This window comes from Salvelinus namaycush, chromosome 23 (genome assembly GCF_016432855.1).
Source record: "Salvelinus namaycush isolate Seneca chromosome 23, SaNama_1.0, whole genome shotgun sequence".
NCBI classification, from domain to species: Eukaryota; Metazoa; Chordata; class Actinopteri; order Salmoniformes; family Salmonidae; genus Salvelinus; species Salvelinus namaycush.
In genome coordinates, this window is record NC_052329.1 from 30,397,241 (window position 1) to 30,409,507 (window position 12,267).

Here is a 12,267-nt window from a genome sequence, read left to right on the forward strand (position 1 = left end):
CTTGAAGAATTAAAAAAAATAATAATATGCAAATATTGTACAATCCAGGTGTGCAAAGCATTTAGAGACTTACCCAGAAAGACTCACAGCTGTAATCACTGCCAAAGGTGATTCTAACATGTATTGATTCAGGGGGTTGAATACTCATGTTAATTAGATGTACTATTGTTTTATTTTCATAATCTTTTAACATTTTCTAAATTTTCTTCCACTTGACATTAGAGTATATTGTGTAGATCGTTGACCAAAATGACAATTAAATCCATTTTAATCCCAGTTTGTAACACAACAAAATGTGGAAAAGGTCAAGAGGTTTGAATACTTTCTGAAGGCACTGCACGTTTTTATTGATTGCTACTAGGGCTGTGGCGGTCACAAATTTTGTCCAGCCGATGATTGTCAAGCAAATAACTGTCGGTCTCACTGTAATTGACCATGAAGTAACATAAACACATTTAGCATCTCCTGGCTTCCACACATAGCCTACAAGCCACTGATATCTAATAGTCTAACAAATCCATGTGGTATAGCCTACACCATCACAATAAATCCATTATTTATTTTAGACAGGTCTAAAGAAACATGATATGAAGAAAATGTAGTCTCTTTCAGAAGAACAGAATTCCATACTCTGAGTTGTCCTGATCTGGCTGTCGGCTTTTTTTATTTAACTAGGCAAGTCAGTTAAGAACAAATTCTTATTTACAATGATGGCCTACCCTGGGCCAATTGTGCACCGCACTATATGACTCCCAATATCAGCCAGTTGTGATACAGCCTGGATTCGAACCAGGGTGTCTGTAGTGACACCTCAAGCACTGAGATGCAGTGCCTTAGACCACTGCGCCACTCCGGGCTCCACTAGTTCATTTAGCAGACAAGATTAGCTTAGAATTCCATGGCATCATTTTATATTATTTTATAGTATGAAGAATACAATTGAACAAAGCTGAATAAAATAGAAAGGATATTTTCTCCAAACGATTTGAGGGAGTGCCCACATGAGGCTATTCTGTGTTGACCGGTTAACAAAGAAATAAGTACTACTATATGCTTAATTTAGCATTACTAATGTAACTTTAGTTGTTCTACAAATGTTGGGCTATATGTTTTGATTTTTAATACATTGTAAGGCTGCATGATGCGACTCTAATGATGATTTGAAAAAAGTTGCTTGAAAGGCTCTGATTTGTTTTTGCGCAGGCAAGAAGCACTTCGTCAGTCTTTCATTCACAATTTGAGAAGCACTTGATAATGCCTTGAATTTCCCGGCAGCATCCCCTTTGTGTGGCCATAATGCACCCTAAAAAACCCATGCCTTTTGCAGCCCTTCTCCCTGAGTGCTGCCCGCTCAGAGGCACTTCTCACTCACACCGCTCTCCATCACCCGATCTGGTCTTTCTCACAGGCTACAAGTGAAGACAGACATATCCGGACGCAACTGCGAGCTTCCTTATCCAATTCCGAGGTGCATATTGAAGATATTGGAAGAACTGTCCACGTTTACTTTTCGTCAGCCAACAAGATGAGTAGGCCTAACGAACAGCAAAAGCACTAACCTATGTCAATCTACTATCCCCATAGTACAAAAGTTGTCCTATTATATTCTGTGTGAGAAATAAATATTCCAAACAGTCTGGGACAGCTAGATAGACAGATAGATCCCAAATTAATACAACCACTAGCATCAACAAAATGTTTTTATCTGAGGCTTACGCAACAGATCAGAACGTTTAGCTTAAAATGTTGACAAACTATTAGTCTATTTCTTCCCATTATAAGCGCAGCGATACGTAGGTTATAGGCGTGAATGTTCCATTAGCGTGAAAACACCACTATCAAAACTGACCACAAAAGTGATTGTGCATGTAATGCTTTTATTATAAAGGTAAAAATGATGGTAAAAATGATCTTCCCCAAACTTGAAACTCACACGCTGCTTATGTATGCCTGTTAGGCTCTACACCCCTTGTAAAGCAGATTAATGTGCTTCATTTTAAGAAGTTATTTGTCCACTTTAGTTGTGATACAAACCTTATAGGCCTATGTCCTAGGCTACATGAGGTGATGTCAGAGTGATTAGAGGGACAATAGAGTGCTGAGTTAGCAAGTTTGGTAGGCTGCTAATGATCATCAGCAGCATCATCAGAGCTTGGAGAAGCCTAATTTCCGTGACTAAACTGTCAATTTGTTACACTAAGGGATGGTACATTTCATGTTAACATCATGCTTACATTTGTGTTTGGAGCTCATTATCAGTTATAATGTTAGCCAGCTAAATGTAGCCAGCTAAATGTGCATTACCTTTCGCTAAGAGCTCGAGGGGCATCTAAACCCTCATGGGGCATTTAAACCCTGAACAATGCCTGATAGCTAGCTCTGTGTCCCAGGCTGTGTGCCACAGCCAATCGCATGCAAGCAACAACGCAGCTAACTTGGCTAGTCTTGTGAGTGAGCTAGCTAGCTAGTTGGTTAGGTAGTCTTGTTAGCTTTAATCCCACCTTGTAGCACAACAAAATGTGGAAAAGGTCAAGGGGTGTAAATACTTTCTGAAGGCACTGTATGAGTCTGGAGATTATGTCTAAGGATAACCACACAAAATGTGGTGAATAAAGATGCTTCTGAAGCTAAGAAAAATGTGTTTGCTAGTGGGAAGAGTCTGACTTTCAGGGAAATGGCAGGTAAAGACAAGGACACTGACTTTTAAATACAGATTTAGACACAATCACCATCTCTTCAAAGTAAGTTACTGCATATTGTCCCGTTTGTAACATTCTTTATGAATTTGGCTTTTAAATTGTGTATTTCAATATGGTGGGTATGATAAACTAACAAACAAATGTATATGTATCAACTTTTTGACATTTTAATTTGTACTTTTTGAAAATACTAATATTAATGGACCAAAATACAAATGAATCACCAATCAGAGTTTACAGTTACCACAACCATAAATTAACCCGGAGCTATTTTTAGTCTGTCCTGCACGGAGAAACAAAGAGAGAGAGAGACAAAGAGAGAGCGAGACAGAGAACGTGAGACAGAGGCAGACAGACAAAGACAGACAGTACACTTATTCAAACTCAGTCTTTGCATAGTGCACTGCGATTCCATTGTTGAAGCCACAGAATAATTTAAAACAAAAATCTGTTCACAGCAGTAGACTACCCAACAGTAGTCACTACTTACTGAGTTCACAACGGTTGCCGTAGTAACCAGGTAGACAGGTACACCTTCCAGTGACAGGGTGACACTGCTCATGGTCCCCAGAACACTGGCACATCTGGCTACAGTAAAGTCCGAACACACCTGATGGACACGCTGCAGGAGACACAAGCATGTACAATAAAGACTGGAGGAGATGGACATAGAGGTACGCATGCGCGCGCACACGCATGTACTAAAACACTCAACATGGTGTATGTATGCTTGTACATGGATTTCTAAACCCAATCTCTATGCAGACGTAATATAATGTAAGCACTCACTCACATTCAAATACCCATTCACACTCAGACAATGCAGTAGTTCACAGACTCAGATACTCACACAAGGGAAGATAAATCTATGAAACAAACATGTTTTTTCTCTCCCTCTCTCTCCCTCTCTCTGCTGAAACCACAGCACTTACTGAGGCAGCGTGTAGGACAGATAAGAAACGACTCCAGACTAAAGAGGCAATTACAGCGCTGTCATTATGCATGTCTGCCTTCCAAATGCCCTTATCCACCCAGGAGACAAAAACAATGTCTCTTGTTTTACTTGGCAACCCGAGTGTAACGTTTATCAGATGTCTGCTGAGTGTGTGAGGGAAAGGAGGGAGTGGGGGGAGAGGAGAGGCGGGATGGTGTGGGGTGTGTGTGAGCATGTGTTTGTTTTAAAGAGAGGGTGGTACGTGATAGTGATGTGCTCTTACTCTCCTCACAGCCGTTCCCAGTGAGACCAGCAGGGCAGCCACATGTCCCAGTAACGTGGTGGCAGGACACCCCAGACTGACACTGACACCGCTGGGCACAGGAAGCACCGTAGACCCCAGGCAGGCAGGCTGGGGCACATCAGACACACATTCATCACTAACTAAGGTATATTCACTTTAAACAGTGAATACTTTGTTGTGTGTACAACTGTCTTGTTTAAATAAAGATGAACCCTCCTTATAATGACAATTTGTGATTTAACCTCAAACTGAATGTATCTATCTCAGTCCCAGGTATGTATTCAAATAAAACGGATGGATTTTAAAAAGTAATGTAACATTTTTTCTACGGTAATTGACCTCTCATAGTGTAACTGAAGAATGCATGACTTGATAATGTGTTGTTTCCAAAGTGGCCCTTTCTGGCCCTGTCCAAGTCACACTCACGTTTGTCGCACCGGGCCTCTCTCCATCCTGGGTGACATTCACACCTGCCCGTCACATGGTGGCAGTTTGTCCCGTGGTCACACTGACACCTCTGCTCACACCCTTCTCCATGGAGACCGTCTGGGCAGGCTGCAGCACAGACACATGGGTGGTGTTCAGTAGGGCACAACGTAGCAATATGTTTTAGAAACGGTCTGAAAACGAAAATCTGCATTCTTATTGGACAAGTACAGGTAGGACTTTCCCATTTTATTATGTTTCAAAACGTTTTCTCCCTTCAGAACATGACCCAATTGGAGGAGGAAAGAGAATATCTCAATAGGCATTAGTGGCTTTCTATCCTCAACTCCTTTCCATCATCAACACTGATCTGCAAGAACAGGGTAGCAAAAAACATATCTCTACATTGGCTTCTGACAGATTGCTTTCACCTATCCAAAAAGATGAGGTAGGGACCCAGTCTAAACTATTGGGATGCACCCCTTGCATTTGGTAGCAGTGATGTCACAGGTCACCTGTCTGACAGTGCTCTCCAGTCCAGCCAGGGGGACAGCTACACCCCCCAGTCAATCTGTCACATGATCCTCCGTTCTGACAGCTGCAGGTTTGTGTGCACCCCTCTCCATAGTGCCCCTCCCCACAGTCTAGGAGAAGCAGAGAACAGAGGCCTCAGATCACACAATATATCCACCACACAATGAGCTGAATCCTAACCCGGAAACCATGTTCCTGACTCTGGCTTTCTAGTAAATCATGCAATGATGTCAATGGGAGTTTTGCGCAATAATTCGATCCCAGGTTAGATTTGGATTAAGGTGTTTACAGCTATGAATGTCCTCACTCCTCTGGTTGATCTGACCTCCAGGGACAGAGGGGGGGACTCACCCAGCTCGCAGGCTGCTCCGGTCCACCCTCTGGGGCAGGAACACTGGCCAGTCACCCTGTCACAGAAGCCTCCATGCTGGCACAGACACAACTGGGAACAGTCCTCTCCATACCTCCCAGCAGAACAGGCTGAACACAGTAACACACACACACACACAGAAGTTTAATAAGTGGATATCATTGTTCAATACGATTCAGACAGATAGAAATGATGATTCGGATTCAGTTAGGCTGCACTGAGTTTGTTCTAAAACAACTTACACTGACCAAACACACATACAATAAACAGTGTATTCATACACTCACCAACTGTTGTGATATTTCATCGTAATTGGAATAATAATAATCACCCATCACTGTTTTAGGGAATGTTTTACATAAAGGTATTCTGGTAGAAGATAGATTTCAGTTCCATGCAGAGTTCCTGATGTGCTGGGTTAGGTTAAGGTCAGACTGGGCCCTATACTGGGTTGACCGATGAGCCACTCACCCTCTTGGCAGCTGGCTCCGGTCCATCCAGCTCCACAGCTGCAGCGGCCGCTGACGTGGTCACAGGTGGCCCCGTTCTGACACTCACAGCTCCGGCTGCAGTTCTTCCCAAAACCACCCTCAGGGCAGGCTGCCTCCCACACAGGACAGGATACACAGTCATATACTTAAATACAAGTCAGCATTTTATAGCACTCAACAAGAAGTGGTCTGCTCTACACAGATATATAAATGTAGGATCTTAATTTGAGCAAGATTGCTACAGGAGGGAAATAATCTTTCAGCAACAGGAAATGTGAATTATTATGTGGATTATAATTCATGGATATTTGTGTAGGGGATGATACATTTTTCATAAGGGAATGTCAAGTCTGAAATTCCAAACTTCAGAAGCCTTTTAAAACCTCAAACACACTACAAGTTTAAATGTACTGCATTGCAGGAATGTAATCCTGCAACATGGTGATCATATTTATGTAACGGGAAATGATGTGGTTTAGCCAATTCCTTTTGTCATTCATTGTCTAACATATGCATAAGAATGACAAGGGACACGATGGAGAGGTTGACTAAAGCACAAACATGTCTGCTCTATGGAGAGATATGGCTTGAATGTACTTGTCTTGTATTTCTTGCTTGAGATATGGCCAAATCCATATATTTTCTCGTTTGTATAGATCACATTTATTTTACCTATCTAAACTAGTCACTAATGATCGATGTCTGAAATGAAATTACATTAAGTCACGCAAGTGCGTTTGGGCTGACTCTTGGCTTTGGGTCACCAGGACCACAAAACATGCTTTGGGGAGACCAGGCCCTCTCGAATAAGACTTGAGAATGACATAGTCTGATCTTTAAGAGGGCATTTCACTAGATCCATTAAAACGGCATGAAGACTTTGCGGAGCAGCGGATAGAGACTTTGCATGAGAGTACTGAGTGTAAAACTGATGGTCCTAAAAGAGCTTTGCCAAGTAACTCCTTTAAATGTATCGCTATAAACACGTGGATGCATTTATCCAGAATCTGACCCAATTAACGATGTACGCTGGAGGGGTATCCTATCAGCCCCCCTACATCCCTCCCACCCCTTACGCATCCCTAAAAAAGGAATTGGCAGGGTATCATTAAACAGATAATTGTTCTTGAACACATGGGAGATGGTATTTAGGGAGAGAGGAGGCTGTGATGGACTGGTAGAGGCTCCCTCACACCCAGTTTTAATGATGTTGCTTCCATACCCAGAATGCAGTGTGGTCCCGACCAGCCAGGGGTGCAGAGGCAGGCTCCTGTGATGTGGTGGCAGCGGGCACCGTTCCTGCACTCGCACATCTGGCCACAGTCAAGGCCGTAAAAGCCGTCCGGGCACACTGTAAGCCAAGATAAAACACCCTCTGGTAAGGGCCTTCCAGCTTTACACACATACAGAGGGAAGGAAAGGGGTTAGGATGCCAACTCTCCCTCTCTCTCTTTCTGTGTCTTTCTCTGTCTCTTTCTCTTTCCCTCTCTCTTTCTCTCTCTGTCTGATCTCTCTCATCTCTGTCTTACCACCTACCAAAAATACCATATCAAATTGCAGTACCCTGGTCTAGCTGTTCATTTGTGGAGCGTCTGCATTCGTTAAGTGAGCTCATGTCCCACATGTAAGGAGTGTCCGTGCCACATCAAAGCCTGCGGAGACACGGGGGCCGGGCCGCCCCCCAGAGGGGGTGGGAGAGAGGGGCACACACACACACACCAAGGACTGGTAATTAGAACACCTGCTGAGTCCACAGGCCTGTCGTCAAGGTCTAGGAACCAAGCCCCAAAACAAAGCCAGGTTACTGCCCACGCACACACACAGTAAATAGTGCATAGACATACACGGTGGTGTAAAGTACTTAAGTAAAAATACTTTAACGTTCTTTGGGGTATCTGCACTTTTGTTTACTATTTCTGTTTTTGCCAACTTTTACTTTTACTTCACAACATTCCTAAAGAAAATAATGTACTATTTACTACATACATTTTCCCTGACACACAAAAGTACTCGTTACTTGTTGACAGGAAAATGGTCCAATTCATACACTTATCAAGAGAACATCCCTGGTCATTCCTACTGCCTCTGATCTTGCGGACTCAATAAACAAATGCTTTGTTTGTAAATGAATGTCTTAGTGTTGTAGTGTGCCCCTGGCTATCCGTAAATAAACAAATTGTGCCGTCTAATTTGCATAATGTAAGGAATTTTAAATTATGAATACTTTTACTTTTGATACTTAAGTATATTTAAAACCAGATACTTTTAGACTTTTACTCAAGTAGTATTTTACTGGGTGACTTTCACTTTTACTTGAGTCGTTTCCTTTTAAATATCTTTACTTTTACTCAAGTATGACAAATTGGTACTTTTCCAACCCCTGCATATAGACACCAATCGGGCACGCACGCACGCACGCACGCACGCACACACGCACACACAATCCCACTGCTGGTGTTCAGCAATGCCAGTGTCCCGGGTCTGTTTTCCATTCATTGAGAGAGATAGAGGGGGGTGGGGGGGGCTGATAGTTGATAATGTCTGTGGAGTCAATGGACAACCATGGAGTTTAGTAAACACATTGTCTATGGCCCAGAACAGGTCCACCAGGGCTGTTATGGAAAAACCCTATATAAATGTGGGGGGGTGAAGAGGGGGCTTTTCCAATGTGCTGTAAACATTGCCTATAAGCTCAACTAAACCGTGAAACAGACAGGAATGCCCGTGTTTACTTTGCGATTCTCGTTGATTGCTCAATTTGTCATAGAGTAGTACTATTGTACCTAGCCTTCTTGTACCTACCTAGACTTTTGGCCTTGCCGTGCGTTTTTTCTTAGCCTGGTCCCAGATCTGTTTGTGCTGTCTTGCCGACTCCTATGGCCATTGCCATGCTAAACATGACCAAAGCATAGGAGTAGTCAAGACAGTACAAATGGATCTGGGGATCATGCTACTTTTTCCCACGCTGCCACAGTAATCTGCCTTTGTGGTGGTTCTACTATAAAGTTAGCCATACTGTCTCATTACAGCCTGAGTAGGGAAGATACTGCCATGGATCCATCTGTGTGTCTGTGGTGCTGTGTGTCTGTGGTACAGTGTGTCTGTGGTACAGTGTGTCTGTGGTGCTGTGTGTCTGTGGTACAGTGCAATTTTTTTTAGGTGCTGGAGCGCAAACTTTTTTTCTCTTCATTTCTCAATCAAAGTTTGTACCAACAGTTGCAACATCATTATATAATATGCATAAAATGCACCCTCCTCTAAAAGAATAAAAGCATACCTAAAATAACAACACAACATGGCAGCAACACATGACAACACAGCATGGTAGCAACACAACATGACAACAACACGGTAACAACACAACATGGCAGCAGCACAACATGGTACAGTAGCAGCACAAACATGGTACAAACATTGTTAGGCACAGCACAAAGGGCAAAAAGGTAGAGGCAACAATACATCACGCGAAGCAGCCACAAGTGTCAGTAAGAGTGTCTATGATTGAGTATTTGAATGTGTAGATAAAACTGTCCAGTTTGAGTGTTTTTTTTTTTGCAGCTCGTTGCCAATCGTCTGCATGCCCATCATCTGACCTCAATCAGTTTCATGGGAATATGCATCTAGATCTTCTTGAATGACTGTTTCTAAGTGAATCAGAGCCGATGGTGTTACAAACTATTAGCCTTTCTTGTATTTTGTTTCAATCAAAGCACAGGCTGTATCCTACCTAGTTTGGCGCTGTTGACTTTTGGCTGCATTGGAACAAAAACTGAGACTATTCAGCTACAATGAGTATCCTAAAAGCTCATATGAAATGACTTACTACTATGCTATTATATTTGTTTATGTTATTAGAGTTCATTAAGCGAGTTCATTAAGTGTCGTACATGAGCCCCGAGTCCATAGCAAACTGCTTTGAGAACAGCCGTTTTAGCAACACCTCATAGTTTTCTGTCTTTGGCTGTTCTTGTTAGGGAGTGAACTTTATGTACAATAAGGGTTACATGGATAAAATAGGACCTCTCTGAAATGAAAATGGATGGACCTCCCTTAAGCAAAATATATTTTACCTAAACCCTCCCTGAACACTTAAAAGAAAAAACAAGTGACCCTCCCCTAAACCCAAAATAATAATTAAAACAAAGTGGATAGTAGAGAACATGCCTACCATTTACCCTCACTTCTTGGACAGACCAGAGCCTTAGATATGCCGTTTTAGAAACTGTTCTTCGTCCTGTAAGCATTACATGGCAACACAGGAATGTTTATAGCGCAGAGGGCCAGAAGGTTTTGGGTTCACAGACCACTGTGGACAAGAATAGGAGTGGAAAAATCTTTATAGTAAAAACATTGCGTGAATCTATCATCGTATTTTCAGGTCTGTGAAAAATAGCCTTTTATTAACATTTCATGCAATTTGACATAATTTGACATATTAGCAGAATTTTTTATATAATTTTTTAATACCACACAAATGACAGAAGTTACAGGCTAAGAATGGACAGTGAAAGAGGCCTATGTGTTCATCTGATCATAGTTCTCCAATGCTAAATCAGTGTGTTTTGTTTGCAATGAAACTGTCCCTGTTTGCAGATAATTAAATCTGAGATGTCATTAGAAATCTGAGCATGGTACTTTCAAAAGTTAGGCCTACCTTCCAACCCCAGACAGAGTAGGCCTACCTTCCAACCCCAGACAGGGTAGGCCTACCTTCCAACCCCAGACAGAGTAGGCCTACCTTCCAACCCCAGACAGAGTAGGCCTACCTTCCAACCCCAGACAGAGTAGGCCTACCTTCCAACCCCAGACAGAGTAGGTCTACCTTCCAACCCCAGACAGAGTAGGTCTACCTTCCAACCCCAGACAGAGTAGGTCTACCTTCCAACCCCAGACAGAGTAGGTCTACCTTCCAACCCCAGACAGAGTAGTCCTACCAACGCAGATAAATGTAAGCTTTAACTACTGGCTACTCTTCTTAAGTGGCTTAACCAACGAGAGAAGGTCACAAGTGTTTCCCTAAAATCTGTCTGGGTTTAAACATCTTCTATTGCACATAGAGTGAATAGCTTAATCAATTGATAATGACAGAAGTAGATTACTTCCCAAGCAAAGTCCATTCTTTGTCTTCTTGGCTACAGAAGGTTGTAGCTCAGCCTCAGAATCTCAAAGAAACAAAATAATAATATTCCCATATGCAACGGAGTCACGTCTTTCACAAGTATTTTACAGCTTGTTTCTAGCATAAAGCATTGGGGACCAAAGCCCTGTTATAGATCACTTTATACAATCAGATCTGTTTAATGTTCTTCAAAAGTGTAAGCTAACAGGGGGTAGGCCTGTGCTTTTTGCCATTTTCTAGAATAAAAGGAAGGCCTATGGCATACCCCCTCAAATCGAGTCTCGGCTTTAATTAAACAGCCCTTCACTTAAACGGAGGTAGGCTATTTAAAGAGTGCATGGTGGGTGGAGGAATTGGCAGAGAAATCTATGGATATAGCAGCCTATAGCCTCATTTCTTCTGTCAAACAGGTAGGCCTAACTCTTATTTCTTAAATATGAAGAAATAGGCTCCAACACAAAGCCCTCTTGTTGTTAGTAAAGTCTAATTAAAACGACGGTTGAAATTAATTATGTATACTCGAATTTGCCTACTTTCAGCACCATAAACTGTCAATTTTCGATTAGTATTTTCTGGAATAATCAAAAAAACATTTCGGAAGAATTCTTTGACTCTCTTCCTGAACTGCCACTGTAGGCCCACACAGCACACCATTGGTCAGACAACACAACAACAAGTTTGGATCAGCAAGAGCAGAGCAGACGGGGGCTCAAGGTTAGAATATCCATTGCCGTGTGTAATGCAGCCTAGTTTTATTTACACCATCCCAGCAGCGCAAAAGACTCAGGAAGGAAGTACATTTTCTTTTAAATATAACTTTGCTTGGTGCTTCTCCGAGCATGCACTTCGTAGACTATAGGCTATGGATCATTTGATTGAGACCCCACTAAATAGCCTATAGGCTTGATATAGCGTGCGCCCAGCAGAGAATCAGAGATGAGGGGCAATCTATAGCCGAATAAGAAATTAATTCTAAAACACTGAGAAATAGAGAAAATAAATCAATTACAAATGACATGACCCTCCTATGGACTAGATTTTAAAATGATTAAATACTTCCCTTGACTGAAATTGAAAAAGCATGACCCTCCCCCATTTTTCTCCATGTACCCATTCTGTAAATGTCGATCCATCCCTTACGTCGGATTCGGCCCTCAAAGTGAGCGAGTGAACACAGAGCGTGTTGGACCAGGAAAGAGCTCACCACCCAATACTCACCCTACTTTTCCCACTTGTCGCTGCAGTTCAGCAGCTCACTCAGCAAGTTAGTTAGCTCTATGCTGCTATACATATTTATTTGGTTTGTCATTATATTGTTTTCCATGGATTTTTTGTGGTAATTAAATATCATTTATTTTGAATTTATCAGAATTAATTTCCCATAAAAAAT

General features: G+C 42.1%; 1 protein-coding gene across 2 annotated transcripts in view; it reads right to left on the minus strand.

The window, feature by feature from the left end:
• Positions 1-12,267, minus strand: part of LOC120018285 (multiple epidermal growth factor-like domains protein 6) — an 89,689-nt gene that overhangs the window by 6,399 nt on the left and 71,023 nt on the right. For both annotated transcript variants that reach the window (XM_038961400.1, XM_038961399.1), the window contains 7 exons: positions 6,981-7,109; positions 5,739-5,867; positions 5,249-5,377; positions 4,879-5,007; positions 4,364-4,492; positions 3,917-4,045; positions 3,190-3,321 (listed from right to left, as the gene is read on the minus strand). In XM_038961400.1, the coding sequence (XP_038817328.1) occupies positions 3,190-3,321; positions 3,917-4,045; positions 4,364-4,492; positions 4,879-5,007; positions 5,249-5,377; positions 5,739-5,867; positions 6,981-7,109 (906 nt within the window). The remainder of the gene's footprint in view (positions 1-3,189; positions 3,322-3,916; positions 4,046-4,363; positions 4,493-4,878; positions 5,008-5,248; positions 5,378-5,738; positions 5,868-6,980; positions 7,110-12,267) is intronic.